Consider the following 22,323-nt stretch of genomic DNA (forward strand, 5'->3'; position numbering starts at 1 on the left):
TAAATATCCTGTCTACCTCTTATGGTGAGCAGCCTATTCTTACTAAACCTGACCTGTCTAAGTTCCACTCGAGCTCTGCCTGCCTGTTCAGGCTAGAGCCAGCACAAGATGAACCTTGAGAGCTTGGCTACAAAGGGTTTTATACTTTAACACGGTGCCATCTTCTGGTCACTATTGAGAACAGCAGGGGCATAGCATAATAATGAAATAGGTCCACTGTTAGGACCCATTTAGGCATCTATACCATTGGGGATTTGCCTGACAATATTATTAGGGTGTCTAATTTACCAGACCCCTACACATACTATAAAAATAGTTATGGGTTATTGCTTTTTAAGGTGCAAAGACATAACAAATAGATATTTTAGGCAATGTTAATGCAACTGCATAATATATGTTTATTTATCTATGTTAATCCTATATCTAATAGTTGGTTATTACCTATTAATTATACAATTGTCTTTAAATAAAATTATAGAAGCAACCCGTTAGACATGTACAAACAAGCCTTAGGACTGTTCATTGGGAAATAAAAGAAATACAAATTGCCTACAATACTTAAGACAACAGAATTAAAGGTTTGTTGTCTAGCAGGAAATCCCAAGTCCATAAGTAGTCAATTGCATTATTGACCATGTACTGCAAGTTTATCAAAACAGAGCTGCCATATATTATCCATTATCAAATATACCGACAATAATATCAACGATGATTTTTTTTTTTTTAAAGAAACAATGAACCATACAAAAATGTTACATCAGCAAGCCCCCCTTTTTATTACAGTGGTGTTGACTTGTGTGCTGTTCTTCACTATGATTTCTGCACATGATTAGATCTAATGCGAAAACAGTACAAGTTTAATAGTCTTACAGATAAGATAGAAAAAAAAGCTCGTGTTCTAATCTGTAGCTGATAACAGTGCTCGTTTTGTTAAGCCTACAACATTATTGCTTTCATATTTGTTTCAAAGAAGATATATTCATAGAAAAACCTGCTGTGACAGTGTTTGATATAATGTACCCCTATAATGAAGTGTCAGGATGGTATGGATGTCTTGTACATATTACACATGCTCATGAAGCCTGCTCTGCTGATTTCAAATTTAGTCACTGTGATTTCTGTGATTTCTAAGTTTCACATTATTATTTAAACTCGGCTTGTAGTGCAACATTTCACCAGCTATGGAATGCGTTTTTCTAGATTTTCTCTAGATAGTAGAAATAATGAATCCCTTGAATTAGCTTTTTAACTATAGATTATATAATATATCTCCTCATTCAGTATCTCACGAGATACTCACCTAGCATTATGTACTTTTGCTTTAACATAAACAATATTTGTTAATCACCAGGGATGATGGACTACGACTTAATGGACCAATGGCTTCATATACAGTATATTTGTATATTTGAATACTCTCTACTACTTTTGTAACCCTGCACTTTTTTAAAAACATGAGGCAGATTTATCATAACTAGGGAATTCTGAAGGATTTCCCACCATTTGAGTATTATTCCATTAACACTTTCCTGAAGGTCAGGAAGCTGTCCTATTTGACCCTTCTGGTGATTGTGGCACTGCCTAATGCAGGGGTTCTCAAAGTTTCAGTCTGGCCTCCCTTGAGGGCCCAAAACCAGTGGAACGGGGTGCCCAGTGTGTAGGCCAATTAGGAGGAAATTTGAGGTTGAATACTTGTATAATGTCTATGTATATCCCTTGAACTACAAGAGCATGACTACGTCAAGAGATATTGGGGGCATACCAAACAAATGTTCAACTGCAAAGAGACACCTGAACCCAAAGGGTTTGTAGACCCCTAGTTAAATGGGATGGGGTCAGTGTTCCAGAGGATGGGTGAATGAAGTCCTGGGTATGGTTGAAACATAACTTTTGCTTCCAATAAAAACTTTATTTTGCAGATGCAACTCATAGAAATAAAAGTATAGAAATCATTTTTGCCCTTTCGTTTTTACTGGCCCCTTTGGTAACACAACCACAACAATGAACATAAAGAACCCAAGCAATTTCACAATAAATTTCAAATAATAGCATCTACTTATACTTATTGATAATATAGACAATGGATGTCCACCAATTGTATTTTATCACTCGACTACCTCATAATCCTTCACACAGCATGTCTGAGCCTGATTTAAGCCACCATGTTGTTGCTGGTATGGTATTTTTAATCCTTGCTAACGGACTGTAAGCCCCTGCTATTATTACTATGGATATTATGATTGCACAAGTGCTTTGTTTGTTGTTAGCACTATACTGTAAGTTAAGGTTTATGTAGCAAAATATTTGGATTTTTATGAATGACCTTTCATTACTACCCTTGCTTTATGCCAAATCACATGCAGTAATAATAAAACAGTACCCTGTACTTGATACAAACCAAGATAAATCCATATTGGAAGCAAAACCAGCCTGTTGGGTTTATTTAATATTTGCATGATTTTCTAGTAGACTTAAAGTATGAAGATCCAAATTATGAAAAGATCCGTTATGTAGAAAACTCCAAGTCCCGAGCATTCTAGATAACAGGTCCCATTCCTGTACATGATCTGAATCTTGCTCTACAGGTGCATAACCTTTAGTTTTAAATTGGATTTGGTACAAGAAAACACAAAAAACAATTTTCATTAAAAAATGACATTTTCACCATGACAAGTGAAAGCTTTTTTTCCATAAAGCAGAGGCTGAAATCAATTTTGAGGTCTCATGTTATTCAGGGAGACTAGTTGCTGTTACGTGTAACTGGGTAAAACCAGACCTTGTTATAGAAACTTAACATGCAGTGCCTTTTTCACAAATTTAAATATTAGCAACAGACAAATCGGCAAAACCAAGGTATTAACAAGGACGACTGCATATCACTTAAAAGATAGCAATGGCAGTTAGCATCCTAAAATATGGAATGCAAATGCACAATCATGGTGAAATTAAACTCTTACAGTTGCAGAGGATTTCAGAGAATGACTCAAATGTGAAAATTGTGAGTACCTGGATAAAAGTGACTATAAATGACCAGTTTTGGTGGCTGGTTGCCTGATTTCAACCATATTTCTGACCAGTTGGGCATGTATGGCAGGTCAAGCTCAATTTCAACAGGCTATCTTGCAATCCTGTTGGAACACAGATAATATGTCCAGTTTCAAAATTTCATCTGCTGACACACCATGTTGGCAGGTCCATGGTGCATTGACAGATAAGGTAATGAAGAAGTAACCACAGCTCCTCTTCACTTGCTACAGATACTGTACAATCTGTTTCAGCTGTCAGCCACATTAAATAGAAATATGAAATATAGTTATGCAGATGTAACCGTAAGCCCCACTCAACTGCTGTAGATCCCCGGATCAGTCCCCTAGTCTCGACTGGGCCCTCGCAATACTTTGAGGAAGGGAGCTGCGCAAGAAGGATTTCTAGACACCATGGGGTAAATTTACTAAGCAGCGAAAGTTCGGCAACACTTCTCCAGACAAAAATTTGCTCAGACAACGCTAATTTACTAAAATGCGAAGTTTCGTCCAGGGCGCCGAAAGCTAGCAAATTTTCTCTAGCGTTACTTCGGCAATGCGAGCAAATCAAAGCGAAGATGCGCCAGCGTTCAATTCTGCCTAGAGCAACTTCGTTAGAGTTCTTCGCTCAGGCTAATTTGCATACAACGAGAAATTTAAAGTTGAATGGACGTATATATGTTGCAGCAAAGTCCAGGGAACCTTAATAAAGAAAATAAAAGTTGTTATAATGTCCTACACAAGTGCCCAGTGTATACAGTAGTTAATGTTCCATATGTTAAAAAATATATAGGGGAACCTGGTTACCCCAAAAAAAATTTAAGTAGTTTTGTAGGCTATCACTCTGAAGAAAGGAAAAGACGCCAGCGTTTTTTGGACTTAGAATTTTTTTTCCACTAAAAAATATGATGTAAGAAACAGAAGAATGAGGCAGATCTATGCACTTCAGTGCACTTCGCCTGGTCTGAGCTGGCGAAGGCAAGTCTGGCGAAAGAGGCAACGTTCAGTAAAATCCGCATCTTAATGAATTTGCGGAGTAACGTCCATTCGCCAGAGCGAAATTTGCCTGCCGATAGAGTACGAATCACCACTAGCGTCTATCTCCTTCACTAGCGAAGTGACGCCTGCGCCAATTAGTAAATAACGATTTTTACTCCTTTTTTCTGATCATGCCTACTTCTGATGATGTCACTTCCGGTTTACAGTGACAGCACTTCCTGATTCTTGAGGGTCAGTGGGTCTCGGGTTGAGTATAGGTAGCAGGTCCAAGCGGGTAAGAATGCGGGTTGCGGGTCTGGGTTTGCAGGTTGCGGGTACGGATCGGATACGGGTTCCAAAAAATGGACCGGCGCAGGACTCTACTCTGTAGGACTGATTAAGCCAGAGAATGTGCACTTGTTTTGAAGTGATCGTAACAACTTTATTGTAAGCTCTTTGCCTGTTTAACAGTGGGAAAAGACTGAAAGTATTTCCTGATTCCCTAGTATAAACTATGGCTATATGTTTTAAATAACGAAATGGTTTGAATGATAGAATGGTATTACCACAATAAAACACATATGGAAGATTTGATTTATAGAGAAATTAGTATTTTTACTCTTCATAAACACAATTCAAGACATTGTCAATCCTTAGCCAAGGTGATAAGTATAAAATTCATAGAAATAAGATAACGTGGACAGAATTAGCTATTCTGCATCCATTACACACTTCTCTTTACAAAAACAATATAACTCGCAGAATGCCTGATAAGAGCATTCACTGTGCATTCCAAGACTATCACAAGAATTACCTCAGAGTACCATAAAAATTAAGGCAAAAGGAGAATTGAGAAGAACTCTCCAAGTCCCTCCCACAACTGAGATTTAGTTAAAGGGATTTATCAATCACACACAAACTGAGCTGTTCAGTTTCATGTGAAGGAATGAAACTTTCCACAGCAGCAATGGAGATGGAGATGGTCAACTATGGTGAGGTTTTAGATCCAACCTACACCTCTCTGGAATTCGAAAACATGCAGCTTCTTTACAATGACAGTGGTGAGTTTAAAGGCAGTAACCCAACATAATTGTTTTAAATGTTGTGCTCATTATTTCATGGCACCATATATGAACATAGAATTGTACAATAATATTTAGATACTAATATTTTTTAATATAATGCTCTACATAGTTTAAAATACTTAAAGGGGACTCCTTGTCCGACTTAGACTTAAAAGAATAACATTAATTGATTGGGCAGTATCCTGAACACCAATACAAACAATTGTAACGTTGCTATTCGGCCATTGCAGGCTGCACTATACTATTTGAAGTATTTAAAGTGTTGGTTAGACAGTTAAAGATATAAAAGGAATTGTAGTGATTTATAATGTACAAATTGGTGCTCTGTAACGGCGAATAAGCATTGTAAAGTGTACATGTAGTAAAGTCTGTTGTTAACACATTTGTCCCTCGGCAGGCTAATGGTTAGCTATCCAGCCCACTAAATATTTATCTTGTGTAACTTTTTAACTGTTAGTTACATTTTAGAAGTTTTTTCTACGTGCACTCCTTGAATGATAAGAGCTTATTCTCAGTACATGACAAGAATAGGAACGTATTGCTTTTTTGTGACAGTCTTATCATTTGTGTGTCATATTAGTATAACAAGGCTTATCGAGTGCTTATGTTACTGAGTGAACAGTTGGGATTCGGCCTACCCAAGAAACATTCAGCAAAGTCCTTTCCATAATCTTATAACAGTCAAAAAGTGGCAGAGGAAGAGCAGATTTAAAGTTTTAACACAGATGGAGGGTTTGGGTGATGCAATGTTGCTCTGCAGTATGTGAAACTTAGGGGCAGATTAATCAAAGGTCGAGGTGAAATTTCGAATGAAAAAAATTCGAATTTCGAGCTATTTTTTGTGTACTTCAACTAGGGAATAGTCCAAATTCAATTAGAATTTGAAAAAAAGTTGAAAATTCGAATATTGAAATTTATTATGTACTGTCCCTTAAAAAATTAGACTTCGAATTGCTGTTTTAGCCTATGGTGGACCTCCCGACCTAGAGCCTATTTGGAGTTAATTGGTGGACTTTGAAAAATGTAAGTTTTTTGGGGGGGAAAAATTCAATTCGAATTCAATTGCTATTCCTTCGATTCGTACAATTCGAATTTGGCCGAATATGGACGTATTCGATCGAAAGCGGACCTATTTGACCAAAAAAAACCTTTGACTTAATTTCGGTTGGTCCTTTTGATTTCGAATTTCGATATTTTTTCAATTCAACCCTTGATAAATATGCCCCTTAATGAGGGGCATATTTATCAAGGGTCCCTGCTCCCTGACTTATCTCTCTAGAGGTACTGACTTATCTCTCTAGATGGCTTTACTGGGCCTTGTTGCCCCCAGGCTCCCTAGAACATCCAGCTAGATCAGCAACCAGAAGCCAAAGAGGAAGATCCACCCCTTCTCACTCACTATACCAAAGTGTGACAGGGTGTGGTCACAGCGCCTCCTGGCAAATAACATCTAGCTACATGGGCCTCTGCCCAGCAACTAGGGAAATCAGGAAGTATAGGGAATTAAAGCCATAGGGGCATATTAACCCTGTGGGTCCCTACAGTACCATGCCATACAAGGGTAACCATAGTAAACTATACGTAGATACAACCCCCTCAGATAATGTACTGGAGGAAACAAAAAAAGGCTCTGCTAGTTACGACATCAGCAATTCAGCAGCACATCTACACTGATTGCGACATAACTGCATTTTGTAATTAGTCAACAGAACTTACACCTTAAAATTCACAAACAAATAACACCAAATAATTATTATCTCCTGCCTTTGAAATACTGAACCCAGCAATGCTCAGTATCTTGCACATAAATACATAAGTAATTGTCCACTAGAGGTATTTTGTCCTCCGCTAGCCTTTGCATATACTGTAACTTTACCCTTAGACCGACATGATGATTTGTTTTCTCCTTCTATTTAAGATAGTTCCCCTGAAGAATCAACCAACATGAATTCACTAGACAATGAGATCAACAGCATGTGTGCAATATGCGGAGACAGAGCTACTGGCAAGCACTATGGTGCGTCAAGTTGTGATGGCTGCAAAGGATTCTTCAGACGAAGCATTAGGAAATGCCATGTTTATTCTTGCAGGTATACTGTGTGGGACTAAAGGGGTGTTTCTTAACCTTGGCTCATGAGATGTTGTTGGAAATCAACCTCCCATCATCCCGCAATGTATAATAAAACTTGTAAGGATTTTGCAGCCCATCAACATTTAAGGACAGAGTGTTATTAGGGATCTCCACAAAACATTTTTGGATAATGAAAGGTGAACTGAAGAAGCACAGAAGATTACTCAGCAAGTCACATGGCTTTAGGCTTATCACTACTAGATATATACAATGATTTATTACAAACTATAAAACTAAGTCATAGAAAACATTACCGACAGGCAGTGCCTGAGTCCAAGGAAAGCAAGTGAACTATTTATTACCGAATCTTAGCATGCCAAATGTCATCCCAGCCACAATATATACATATAGTATACATATACCGTATATATATATATATATATATATATATATATATATATATATATATATATATATATATCAGTTCCAAAGGTGCACTCGATTTACTAAGTAAGGACCTGGGTTCCAGCTAGGGAAAACCAATATTTGTACGAGAAGCGACACTCAAGGGATGATTTTAGATGCAAACATAATGTGTTTATTCCACTCAACGTTTCAATCCCTCACAGGGATCTTCGTTCAGGAGATTACAGGCAAACAAACCAGTCTGTAATCTCCTGATGAAGATCCCCATGAGAGATCGAAATGTTGAGTGGAATAAACACATTATATATACAAATATATATATATATATATATATATATATATATATATATATATATATATATATATAGAATAAGAAGGATCAGCACTCACTATATTGATGTGAAGAAAAATTCACTTTTTATTATTACATCATAATCCTATATATATATATATATATATATATATATATATATATATATATTTCTCCCATACCCAGGCTGTCTCATGTTATCTGTGCTCTCCTCCCACTCTACTTTTTTACCAGTTGCCCCCAAGGAATACATTATTTATAGGGATGTAGCGAACTGTTCGCCGGCGAACTAGTTCGCGCGAACTTCGACTGTTCGCGTCCGCCGCAAGTTCGCGAACGTCGCGCGACGTTCGCCAATAGGCGTTCGCGTCAAAATCGGTCGCCCATTCGACCATTCGATCGCTAAAATCGAACGATTTTCGTTCGATTCGAACGAAAATCGTTCGATCGAACGATTAAAATCCTTCGATCGTTCGAATCGAACGATTTTCGGATGATCGAAGTTCGCGAACAGTTCGCGAACAGTTCGCAAATTTTGCCGGTGTTCGCGAACGGCGTTCGCGAACACATCGGCGGCGGTTCGCTACATCCCTAATTATTTAGATTGGCTATTTAAAAGAGGAGATCTAAATATGATATCATTTTGACTAGGGGCATATTTATCAAGGGAAGAATTTAGAGTTTATGGGACTTTATAAAAACTCCCATAAACTCGAAATTTGAAAAATTGACCAAACGAAATGTATTAAACTATTAGAATTTTTTAAATTCAGTTGAATAGGATCGACCTGCAAACTCGAATCGAATTCCTATAGAATTTTTTCTCCAAAAAAAGTCCACCAAACAACTCCAAATTGATTGAAGGAGCTTCCCCCATAGGCTGAAATGCAAATTTGGCAGGTTTTAGATGGGGAATAGACAAATTTGTACATGATAAATTTTGAAATTCAAATTGAATTTTGACTATTCCCTAGTCGAATTACACTAAGGGGCACATTTACTTAGGGTTGAATATCGAGGGTTAATTAACCCTCGATATTTGACTGTCGAGGTTAAATCCTTCGACTTCGAATATCGAAGTCGAAGGATTTACCACAAATCATTTGATCGAGCGAAAAATCGTTCGATCGAACGATTAAATCCTTCGAACGAACGACTTTCCTTCGACCAGAAATTTGTTAGAAAGCCTTTGGGGACCTTCCTTGTCTAGCCAGCAAGGCTTACAAACACAGTTATACATTCCTCAAGATTTACCAATTTACTACAATAATTGAATTACCCTAGCAACCAAGCAGTGGTTTGAATAAGAGACTGGAATATGACTAGGTGAGGGACTCGTATGGAACATAGGTAAAAAGGGAACAATGAAACTGTAGTCTTACAGAGCAATCATTTTTTGGCTGCTGAGGTCAGTGACCCCCATTTCAAAGCTTAAAAGAGGCAGTCAGAAGAAGGCCAATAATTACAAAAGACCCCAACCCTCCACCAAAATTAAGACAAATTTTAGGATTGCTATTAGTGGGGCATTATAAAATATACCAAAAGTTAGGATGCACTATCCCTCTTCTCATATTCTTTATTTACAAATGAGATGGTGATATAGACTCCCTTGCTGCAGTGCAGTTAAGAATAAGAGCCAATTGTGAGATTAGTTTGCAGTTCTGGCCAGGCCTGACTGGGCTCCATGCTATTCCTAATTCTCCTAGTTGCTCGACGACAAATCGCCTCTTCTTGGGGGCGACTAATCTCCCCAAACTGCCTCCCCGCCGACGATTTAGAGTATAGCCGGCGGGAGGCAGTTCAGGGAGTTTAGTCGCCCGAAAAAAAGGCGATTTGTCGCTGGCACCCAAAGTTTCCCCATGAGGCAACTTTGGACAACTTCGAAAAAAAAAAACAAAGTGCTCCGAGTGCTATCCTGCCGGTGATTTAGATTCAAGCTGGCGGGGAGGCAGTTCGGGGAGATTAGTCGCCCGAAGAAAAGGCGATTTGTCACCAGATGACTATTCTCCCCAAATCTTCTCATATGTCTCTGCCCTTAAGCTCCAGTTTCTGCTTCTACTTCACTGAAATTGATTTTTATTGCTAGAAAATACTTCTAGTTAGAGACCATCTGCTGGGTAACATGGGTAAACCCTGGATGGCTGTAAATGGGGAATATTCTTTATACATGTAACCCCATCTAAGCTAGGCTAGACCTTGTCCAGCTAGGAAAGAGGCAGCGCACCAGTTACATATGACCCTCTCTCCACAGGATGGGCCTTTGTTACATGTGAGGGTGAAGGAATGGTGTTGTGCAACTACACCTCACTTTTGCTGTGTGACTAAATAAAATAATTGAACACCAGGAGGTTCTTGAACAAAGCTAATAGCAACATGATTTATTCTCTTAAAGCACAAATCAGGGTTTTGATACTCACAATCCTCTGAGGTCTATTACATACATGTCAGACGCAGCATTTCAGAGCCAGCACCTTGTGACATCAGTTTGGAGATAGCGTAGAAGATACACTCTCAGCATCTCTGTACCATGACTTGGATCCCCACATGTTGGACCAAGGAAATCACTAAACCTAAATCCCTGTAAGTCTGTGATCCCTACACTACAGGCCAGTCTTGCCTGAGGAGAGAGCTACCCCCTTGCTATCCCTCCTAGCTGGAGCACAGGCTGCTCTTGCTAAACTAGTTCTATCTGTCTCACTTTCCTAGAAAGTGCTGTTACAGAGAACTAACCTGTCCTGACTACACCTCACTCACGGAGTTCCTGTATCCCTGACTTCACCAAGGGCCTCACCACCCTTGGGGCCTTGCTTTTACTGGGGCCTAAGCTCCAGGCTCCCATTATCATCCACTCTCTCCTGAAGTGACAGGGGAAAGAGGAAGCCCCACCCTCTGCCAGCACTATACTGAAGTGTGGCAGGAACTTGTCACCAGCCTCCGGCCCAATGATACACTGTACACATTATGCTAATAAGCTAAAGTAGATACATGGGCTTTTGCCCAGCAACCAGAAAGGCCATAGGGGAGCATTAACTCCCAACATCCACTTCTTTAGGAAGGCAGCAGATAAAATCCTTAATCCAGTATCCAGAACAGTGGTAAGAGCAGATTCCAGTGAACAGGGCAATGGTCGAGGATGGCATCAGTAAACAGCTTTATAATTAGGGTTGCCACCTGTCCGGTTTTGACCCGGACAGCACGGTATTTTGAAGGGTAGCCCAGATCATAACTTCCTGCCCGGTTTTCCAAATAAGGAAAACCAGTCAGGATTTCCTTGATTGACACGGCGATCGGCCAATCGCTGATCATAGTCCAGCCCCCTGATGTCACAACCACTCCCATCTATGTCACGGCCCACCCCCTTTATTTATAACCAGGGTTGGACTGGGGGCTTGGGGCCCACCGGGGCTACTGCCCCAGGGCCTACTCCGCCCCTACCTGCCGCTCCGGTGCGCCACATCACATTTGTGGATATGCGCAGTGCCGCTTTGGTGCATATGCGCACGGCGTCAGTGCGCACAGGTATGGCGCCACGTTTGTGCGCACGCAAAAAAAAAATTTTCACCCGACAAAAAGGGGTCGTGCTACTAAGAAGCGGATTTGGGCCGGCAGGGCCCACAAGAGCCCGGGGGCCCGCCAGGTTTTTTCCTGGTATCCCACTGGCCCAGTCCGACACTGTTTATAACCCTATTTATAATGAAGGACAGAGGGAAGGAAGAAAATGCTGGCTTATATGGGCAGTTGCAGGATTGTGTACAGCCAGTAGGTGGATACCAACAGTAGCTTATGAATATTAGCAAAGCTGGAGCCTACAGACACAGGAATTGCTCTTGTCAGATATTGTAAGGTCAACTAGAATAGTGCAGTCTAAAGACCTTCCATTTGTTTTGGTTACTTCATTTTCTGAAGCAACAACATAAACATGTAAACAGATTATAATGTAATGGGTGAAGGGTGCTGACTATAATGGTACAAGCAAAGTTCACTCTGGAGAGCCAAATTAAATCCAGTGTACTTTATTCAAACACTCAAACACAACATGTTTCAGACAGACATGTCCTTCATCAGGTGCTCCAGCAGCAATGTCTGTCCGAAACATGTTGTGTTTGAGTGTTTGAATAAAGTACACTGGATTTAATTTAGCTCTCCAGAGTGAACTTTGCTTGTACCTTGGATACTGTGTGGCTTGGACGGTGCCACTGACTCTGTTCGATAGAGCCTTGATGTCTTTGGAGTGAGGGACCACCCGACCAATAATAGTATTACTTGCTGACTATAATGGACATACGGGACCTGGGTGAAACAAAATGGTTGCTAGACCCTGGTTTATAGTCAGATTGGTGACTCATTAAACCAACATATACACAGAATGCAAATGTATATGTGTGTCTGAATGCAAAACAATGTGCGGGTATGATGCATGTTTTACATTTCACCATTTCTCACAGCCCCAATATCACTATGCAAACACTGCAATCCAAAACTGGTAAAAACTCTTGTTTTTACACATGATTTTATGGTTTTATTAAGCCTATGAGCTCGAATGCTGAATAAATACTCAACAACGTTTGCAGAATAATCTCAAAATAATTATTTGCCTTGCATTCACTAGGTTTAGTCGGCAGTGCATAGTCGACAAAGACAAAAGAAACCAGTGCAGATATTGTCGTCTAAAAAAATGTTTCAGAGCTGGAATGAAGAAAGAAGGTACTTCTTTGCTTTTATTTCAATTATGTGTGAAATGCATTGTTAACAAAACAAAAGTTGAGGGGGAGGTGATTACAGGGGTGGTTCACCTTTAAGTTAACTTTTAGTATGTTATAGAATGGCTAATTCTAAACAACTTTTCAATTGGCCTTCATTCTTTTTTTTTTTATATAGTTTTTGAATTATTTGTCTTCTTCTTCTGACTCTTTACAGCTCTCAAATCAGGGTCACTGACCAAATCTAAAATACAAATCCTCTGTAAGGCTAAATTAATGTTTTTTTTAATTACTCATCTTTGTATTCAGTTCCTCTCTTATTCATGTTCCAGTCTCTTATTCAAACCAATGCATGGTTGCTAGGGTAACTTGGACCCTAGCAACTACATTGCTGAAACTACAAACTGGACTGCTGCTGAATAAAAAGCCAAGTAACTGAAAACTCACAAATAATAAAAAAAACAAAAAAACAATTGCAAATTATCTCTCTTTACATCATACTAAAAAATTTAGGTGAACAACCCCTTTAATTATATGACTTTTAGGTATACAGTATTTTTATTGTTGGAAATTAGCTAGGCATAATTAGTGTTCAAATTGTTCTCCATTTTTTTATTTGCTGGAATCTGATTGAATGTATTTTTAATATGGTATTTGTAAAAACTGTGAAAGGGTCATGACTCCATCTAGTGGTCAAATGAAATACAGCATGTTTTTATTCTGCATTTGCTTACTAATCATGTTAAACATTTTGACATAGAAGAGTGAAAGGGATATGGAAGTAAACTTGAAAGGTGTCTGCCTATGGAGACAATATGTAGATCTGCAAAACAAAGACTAATGAAATGTTTTCAAATGCCTCTTTTGTATAGAAACTGGACATGTTGTCAGGGCCGGAACTAGGGGTAGGCAGAGTAGGCACGTGCCTAGGGCGCAAAGCTGGGGGGGTGCCAGGCACATACCTGCTCTGTCGCCTACCCCGTGTCCGGTCCCCTCTCTCCCAAACTGCCAAGTGTAACTTTCACGAAAATTCGTGCATGCGCGCACACCATTTCGCACATGCGCGCTGTAGCGAAGCTTTGAGCATGCGGGCTGGAGCGTAGTTTCGCGCATGCGCAGTTTCGCATGCACTGAGCCGTGGCCCGCCAAGTTGCCCAGGGCGTCTGGCCGGGTTGGCCCGGCTCTGCATATTGTAGCTGTTATCTGACCGAAAAGCTCAAAAATAAAATGTTAATATTTTCATGTTTTATTTTTTAAACAAACACCTACTCATCATTGAAAGGTTTGCCTTTTTTGGTAATAATGGGGCAGTATATTGTCTTTTATTCTAACAAAACTAACATAAAATCCATGTCAAATTCATTTATTGGGATTGTGGAAAAAAAAAACCCTTATCTGAAACACCCCAAGTTCTCCATTTGGAAAAACCCTTTATCTAACCCCCACCAAGTTCCATATTTATCTAATATTCTTCATTTTACATTGGCATTTTCATTTTCCCGACCTGAGATTTCACTTTATCAAGGTTTATTTCAGTCTAGAAAAATATAATAAATAGCATACTCTGATCCAAAAACCCTTCACTATACTAGTGAACCCCAATAAGGGTGAAGCATGTCTGTTGTTGGGTTTTGATGGACAGGTGCCTTGGTTGTGCTTTAGAAGCCTATAGGGTTTTCCATTATCCTCAACAGTGACGTAACCAAACAAGCGGATCTCTCCCCGATATGCCCACCATGAGGTGGGCAATATCGGGCTGATCCGATAGTGGGCCCTAGGGCCCAACGATTGGATGATAACGATGGGTAACGGGCGGTCGGATCAACGAACAGATGCGGCCGCGATCCAACTGGATTTTTAGTCCCATCCAATCGACATCTGCCCGACTTTCGGCCAGATATCAATCGGGGAAGCCCGTTGGAGGGCCCCATACACGGGCCAATAAGCTGCCGACTCGGTCTGTCGGCAGCTTTTATCGGCCCGTGTATGGCCACCTTAAGAGTGGCTTGGATGATTTCTTGGACAGACATAATATCCAAGGCTATTGTGAGAATTTATGTTAAGGTATGGAGGGGTGTATGTATGGATGCTGGGTTTCATTTGGAGGGGTTGGACTTGATGGCCTTTAACCTGATTTAATTATGTAACTGAACTATGTAATATTTTAGTAGTAAAATTCCTCTGGGCAACTCTCATTTAACTAAACTCGTTTACCTAAGTTTAGGGACCTACTTACAATATACAGAATGGATACAATATAAAATTCAGGATTACAGTAATACATTCAGATTACTTAACAAGGCAGCAAAGAATCTGATGCACTCTTCATTAGAAGTGATCAATAATCAGTCCCATAATCTTATTTTCTGATAATGTTTTGATTATTTCTGACATCCCAGAGCACATTAAGCTTGTGCACTGTCAGTGACACTCAAAATGATGGACTATTATTGTTGAACCTTTAGGCTGGTATAAGCGGGTTTTTAGGATAAGAGATCTTTCTGTAATGTGGATCTTCATACTTTGTCTACTAGAGAATTATCTAATCATGAAATAAAGCCAATAGGCTGGTTTTTCTTCCAAAAAGGATTAATTATATCTAAGTTGGGATCAAGTACAAGATACTGTTTTATTATTACAGAGAAAAAAGAAATACTTTTTAACATTTTGAAATATTTGAATACAATGGAGTCTATGTAAGTAATATATTAATTCAATATATTAAATACAGTAGTTTTAGCCACACTCTTTTTTTTAAAAAAAAGTTTTTCTTCATGCCCAGACTAGCTGAGGCTAATTGATTCATGAGCTATCTCTTAATCAGCAGGGCTATATAGAGGAGTGTTATAAGTGTTAATTTCTCTCTGAAAGTCTTGTAAAATTAGGATGCTCATTATTAAGTTTTTGTTTGTGCATGTTGGTTAGTCATTTATATGTGCATTAACTTTTAGGCAAATCGACATGTACCAAGGACCTAAGGGTTTATATTTTTATTGCAGCAGTTCAAAATGAGAGAGACAGGATAAGCACACGAAAAAGCGCGTTTGAAGGAAGCATCATTCCCTCCATTAACACACTGTCACAAGCAGAGGTTCTCTCTCGGCAGGTACAAAACAAATGAGACTTTTGCGGCATGGGTAATAATGCATTATGAAAGAAAGAAAAGCAGATGGACAGACAGAAGGCTTGAGTGACAGGTGTATAGATAGAGGTGGAATACTTACCAGTGTATTTCTGCTTCGATATGATTAATGTCCTATAAAATGTGAAAACTGAAGAACAGTGTCAGAGCTACTGTAATGCCAGCAGACTTCCAAAAACGTATGGGATGTTCTTAGAAAAGCAGCATTAGGAAATCCAAGGGACAGTGTAAAAAGGGAAAATTGTGCTTTCTACTAAACGATTTTAAATTAATAAGCTGGGGCAGAAATGTATGTGTCTCCAGTACCCCCAGGCATCAGACCTCTGACTGTACTCCTAAGGTTGCTGTTCAGTTTTGACCCAAACAGTACTTTTCTCTTAGGGCCATGTCACAATTGTCTGTTCAGATTTTAGCCATGTGAGACCCAAACAATAATGTCATGTCATGACCTCACCCCCATATGTCACTTCTCTGCCCCTGATGTCATCATACCACCCTCTTGTTCAGTTTTTGCTGAGGTCAAATGTGTTAACCCTATGTACACCCTTCTCCCACAGCTCTGCCACCAGATTTAAATGCAACAGTCTGCTGGTGGACTGGGGTGAATTTTTATTCATATAGGGCTGCCCCCCTAGGCATGGAACCTCAGTGGGAGAGTCTTGACATCAGGGAGCAAGCCAGTGATGGTTAAGGGCAGGCCAATTATGTTGGGGGGGCATGTTTATGACATCACACACCACAGGATGCAGTGAATTTCCCTGGTTTTAGAATCTATGCCTTACAACCGGGCAGGAAGTTTTAAGCTGAACAGCCCATTTGAAAACACACACAAAATACAATTTCAGTATATATATATACATATTTATATATTGCAAATAGTTTCATTTAAAAAAATATCATGCAACCACCTGTCCTGAAGGATTAAAAAAAACAAGGCAACAAAACGAACTTTGCTGATTAAACAATTACATGATAATATTAGAAAGATGGTGCTATGTTTTTTTTTTTTTAATGTATTGACTTTTCTGTCAAGGCCTAGATAAAGTAAGAATCCTATCATTCCCCTCATCAAACATCCTGCAGTGCATGTTGTAAAAGCGTATCTAATGATATTTGACTTCCTAACAAACAAACAACATCATGTTAGAGGCATTCTGGGAATAAACGCCCCTGGAAAAAAAAGAAGTGCCATGCCTTTTAACAATGCCACGCAAATTATCCATGGAAGGACATATTTTTTTAAAAAAAGTATTAATTTCAAATTCAGTCATCAAAATGTGATATTCGTTACATTAAAAATGAAATTTTTTTTTGTAAAATTATAATATTGTATCAAAGTATTATATGTCAACAGCTTAAAATACACATGGGTGAATGCTAGAACCAGGTCCACACTGAGGTGTAACAACAAATTTACATTGTATTAATTCTGCCCTGGGCTATTTGCTATTAGCTCAAAAAATATATATACAGGTATAGGAACTCTTACCTGGCAACCCAATATCCAGAAAGCACTAAATTGTGGGACGGAAAAATACAAAAAGATTCTGGAAAATCCCAAGATATTATTTATACCAGTTTGTACTCATAGATGTACATTTTGTACCTTGTATCTTCTGGCTGAGTGATGTCCCATGGTTTTGATACAGTCATCTCTGGTCTCACATTAAAATAAATTTATGAACTTTTTGCGTCCATATTTGCTACTTTTGACTACTTGCTGTTCTTTTCAGGTCTTTTCCTAGTCATATCCCAGTCTCTTATTCAAATCAATGCACGATTGCTAGGGTAATTTGCCTCCTAACAACCAGATATATTAAAAACCAAAAATATTAACAAATGAAAACCATTTGCAAATTGACCCAGAATAGCGTTCTGCACATCAAACTAAAAGATAATTTAGAGGTGAGCAACTCCTTTAAAGGCAGCTGTTAGGCTTGACCCAATAGTTGCTAATATTGCACAGATACTGCTGAGAAATTTATCAACTAATGGAGCAAATTGTAACAGTTTATATTCTGCTCCTAGATCACTGATCAGGTTGGGAGTTTTTATTTTTGCATTCACTTTTGTTGGCACTTAGCTTTCATAGGCCAGAGCCATATATAATATGTAGTGATGGGTGAATAAATTCAGCAGGCGAATTTCTGTGTTTCACCGCGTGCGAATAAATTCGTGAAACTGACATGAAGATTCAAAAAATTTTGGACACGCGTCGGAAAAGTCGCTCACATCAAAACTGTCAAGTGTCAACACAATTCAAACGCCCATTGACTTTAACGCGAGTGTCAAAATTCACGTTTCACAATTTTTTCGGTGAAGCGAAACAGGACAAATTCGCCCATCACTAATAATATGCAATATTGTATAATGTAATATACTGTAAGGGTCAGATTTACCTAGGGTCGAATATCGAGGGTTAATTAACCCTCGATATTCGACTGCCGAATTGAAATCCTTCGACTTTGAATATCGAAGTCGAAGGATTTAGCGATATTCCTACGATCGAACGATTAAATCCTTCGAATCAAACTATTTGAAGGATTTTAATCCATCGATCGAAGGATATTCCTTCGATCAGAAAATTGTTAGGAAGCCTATGGGGACCTTCCCCATTGGCTAACATTGGCCTCGGTAGGTTTTAGGTGGCGAACTAGGGGGTTGAAGAATTTTTTAAAGAGACAGTACTTCGACTATCGAATGGTCGAATAGTCGAACGATTTTTAGTTCGAATAGTTCGATTCGAAGTCGTAGTAGTCGAAGGTCGAAGTAGCCAATTCTATGGTCGAAGTAGCCCAATTCGACCATTCGAAATTCAAAGTATTTTTTCTTCTATTCCTTCACTCGAGCTAAGTAAATGGGCCCCTAAGTGTGCCTGCAAGTAGCAACGGGAAGCTCTATGAGCCACCCTGACTTGCCTTAGTAGTGTACCCCTATATGAAGAGGTGCACGCACATTAGTCTGTCAATTTTGGTGCCTTAATAAGGATTTGTGATACACTGCTTGTTTCGTAGTTCCTTGACCTCATCAATCTCATTCATCAATCACTTCTAATCTTGCCAAAAAAAAATATAAAGCGGAAGTCACAGATTTATGACTGAGCGTTATCTCCCTCTAGCCATTGCTGCACCTTATTTTTACTTTATACACTTTAACAAAACTGACAAATTGTAAATAAAGGGAAACGATTTACAAGTAGGGTTTACATTCACTTTATCTATTTTTTGTATATACATGTTCAGCACAGCATATGTTCTAAGCTATGAGTACATATACAGTATATTTATATAGTACATAGTATAATATTGTGTATTATATGAGGTTTCGAGTTCAACTTTTTCTTATTTATTGTATTTTTTCTCTTTTTTATTTTGATATTCAACATGAATAGATCACTGCCTCAAGTCCAGATGCAAATACAGAAATAAATACTAAGAAAATTGCCAGTATTAGTGATATCTGTGAGTCCATGAAGGAGCAACTGCTGGTCTTAGTTGAGTGGGCAAAATATATCCCTGCCTTTTGTGAACTGCCTTTGGATGATCAGGTAAAAAGACGGATTATTTAATTATGATGAAATATTTACACCAAACATGTTCTCTAGTAATAGTTGTTTGGGTGCACTCGAACCTACTTTCTAAACATGCATGTGATGTATGAGAGAAGTATGGGTCCCAATGCTTCTTATATTCCAGCTGGGCGGCATGCCGCCCTTAAAAACTTGCCGGGCCGGTGTAGCCTCGCCACAAATCTGGGCCTGGTGACTTCATTGGTTTTCAGAAAATTTTAAGGTTGGAATTCACTACTTATATACAAAACATATAGTTTTATTGTGTAATCTAATAGGCTGGTGTTTACTGCTGTTTACATATCACTTCATATCCATTTTTAATTAAGACAAAAACATATTTGCCAATTTCAATTTACATGGATGGCTTCTATAAATACATTGACTACCTTAGGCTTACGATCTGTGGTGGGTGTAGGTTTTCGGTTGCTGCAAGTATTTCGAGTGTAGACGTATCTAGGAGGACAATTGTAATTGTTGTTGTGATTCATGCTCTAAACCTGAAGTTTCCCACTGAAGACCAAGGCACTGATTTATCAAACATCAGACAGAGAATCAAACAAAATTCCTGTACCATTCCTAATTTTATCTATAAAATTCAATTCATGTGATCAAAATCATTATTCATCATTGTATAAACATTCAGGAATTTGATATATCCGACCTCCAAAATTGCATGTGGTCTCAGATATATATAATGTCATAGAAGCCTATGGACTATGTTATTATTTTTGGAAAATAGTTTTTAGAATGAGCTGTCCTGAAGTGTTGTCAGACTGGGTAAAAATAATGATTAATGATAATTAATGATGAGCAATGATTATTCTAAGTTTAAGTAGTTCTACACCCAAGACACAGATCATTGTATGAAACTGCACTAGGTGTATCTGTATACCTAGCCTATATTTTACCAGACCCCAGGCACATATTTCAAATGCACTATTATCTTCCATTAATTCAAATGCCCATGGCTTGAAAATATGCATATATTATATTACTTATTTTCTAAGCATATCTTCATTTTTACAAAGGTTGCCTTGTTGAGAGCACATGCAGGAGAACAGCTCTTATTGGGGGTTACCAAACGATCTATGGTGTTCAAAGATATTTTACTTTTAGGTAAGTGCATATTCTGTTTTTAAAGTTGTGGAATACCAATTAGCACTTATCCGGAAACCCGATATCCAGAAAGCTCCGAATTATGGAATGGCTGTCTCCCATAGACTCCATGTTATCCAAATAATCCAAATTTCTAAAAATGATTTCCTTTTTCTCTGTAATAATAAAATAGTAGCTTGTAATTGATCCCAACTAAGATATAATTAATCCTAATTGGAAGCAAAACCAGCCTATTGGGTTTATTTAATGTTTAAATTAATTTCTAGTAGACTTAAGACATGAAAATCCCAGGTCCCAAGCATTCTGGATAACAGGTCCCATACCTGTATTAGCATAACTGGTTGGTCCATGTATAATTTCTAATGGGCTATCTTTGATTGGCTGCATATTATATTGGTGCTTGTTTGAAAATGTACCATAGAATTGCTTATTTGGAGCAATTAATAAATGTGGTTAATTCATAAATAATATTCAAGCCTTATATACTGTTACAATATGTATCTGACCCTTCCAGGATGCCAGCTAAAAAAAGTTTATACTGGGAGTTGAGCGAATTATTTTGAAATAAAAAGCAATTACACCTGACAAAATCAATATATTCAGGACATTATGCAGATTTATTAAGGGTCGAATTTCGAAGTGGAAAATACTTCGAAATTCGACCATCGAATAGAATCCTCCGACATTCGAATTCGAGGTCGGAGGATTTTATTCATCGTACGATTGTACTTCGAATCGTTCACTTCAAACGTACGATTTTCCTCTGGCAGGTCCCCATAGGCTAACATAGCACTTTGGCAGGTTAAAGTTGGCGAAGTATTGAAGTCGAAGTTGTTTTTTTAAAAGAGACAGTAATTCGACGATCAAATGTTTGAATTTTCGAACGATTTTTACTTTGAATCGAAGTCTTAGTGTCCTATTCGATGGTCGAAGTATCCAAAAAATTACTTTGAAATTTGAACTTTTTGCCCTTATGGGTCAGATACATCAATATTCGAATCTGACTTTTTACCAAGTTTTTTTCTGCGGCACAAATTGTGAAATAAAATTCTGAAAATTGAATTTTCAAGACTGGCTTTTTAGCAAGTGAGGGAATACAGGGTTATGGGAAATAGCTCATAGTAAAAGTTGATCCAGGGACTAGTCCGATTGCCATTTTGGAGTAAGGAAGGAATTTTCCCCCTTCTGAGGCAAATTGGAGAGGCTTCAGATGGGTTTTTTGCCTTCCTCTGGATCAACTGGCAAATAGGCAGGTTAAAAAAGTTAAAAGGTTGAACTTGGTGGACATGTGTCTTTTTTCAACCAAACTTACTATGTTACTGTGTATAAAAAGGGAACAACTTGAAGACTCAATTATAAAATCATCTAATAACTGACAAGTTTATTAGCAAAATTCAATCCATTTTTTTATATGAATTCAAATTTAATTTCAGCGAATTTGAGTTGTTTTTCTTTTAAATGTCTTTACACAATAACGTTTTTAAAATCAAGATTTTCAATAAACAAGTGCATATTTGCATTTAAAATTTAATTTTTGATAAATTGACCTCTAAGGCATTTTGTGCATAGAGCTACTAAAAATGCCCTCCTCTTTAAACAAAACGGTAATTGTTTGTCAGTATATTCAAGCTGACTCATCTTTCGCCAGTCCTACACTCTTTTTCCTCTGATTCATTAAGAATTAAATTTCCTAGGAACTAAGTTTTACTTACTACTTACTAGGAACTAGTTTTACTTGCAATGTGATTTTTAAAGGAAATACTGGCAAATGATTGTTCTTTTTTTATAGTACACCACAGAAATAACCTGACAGAAGTATTAGGGGCAGATTTATCAAGGGTTGAATTTCGAAGTGGAAAATACTTCGAAATTCGACCATCGAATAGAATCCTCCGACATTC

General features: G+C 38.2%; 1 protein-coding gene across 2 annotated transcripts in view; it reads left to right on the forward strand.

The window, feature by feature from the left end:
• The window catches only part of LOC108719302 (hepatocyte nuclear factor 4-gamma), a 46,544-nt gene that overhangs the window by 16,361 nt on the left and 7,860 nt on the right, over nt 1–22,323 (forward strand). Inside the window, exons 1-6 of one of the 2 annotated variants that reach the window (XM_041566515.1) lie at nt 4,934–5,062; nt 7,005–7,176; nt 12,503–12,597; nt 15,593–15,699; nt 19,127–19,282; nt 20,335–20,422. In XM_041566515.1, the coding sequence (XP_041422449.1) occupies nt 4,948–5,062; nt 7,005–7,176; nt 12,503–12,597; nt 15,593–15,699; nt 19,127–19,282; nt 20,335–20,422 (733 nt within the window). In that variant the 5' untranslated portion in view covers nt 4,934–4,947. Of the gene's footprint in view, nt 1–4,933; nt 5,063–7,004; nt 7,177–12,502; nt 12,598–15,592; nt 15,700–19,126; nt 19,283–20,334; nt 20,423–22,323 lie in introns of those variants that run through there. The other variant, XM_018268084.2, reaches the window with a different exon arrangement.

Source organism: Xenopus laevis, chromosome 6L, assembly GCF_017654675.1.
Source record: "Xenopus laevis strain J_2021 chromosome 6L, Xenopus_laevis_v10.1, whole genome shotgun sequence".
In the NCBI taxonomy this organism is placed as follows: domain Eukaryota; kingdom Metazoa; phylum Chordata; class Amphibia; order Anura; family Pipidae; genus Xenopus; species Xenopus laevis.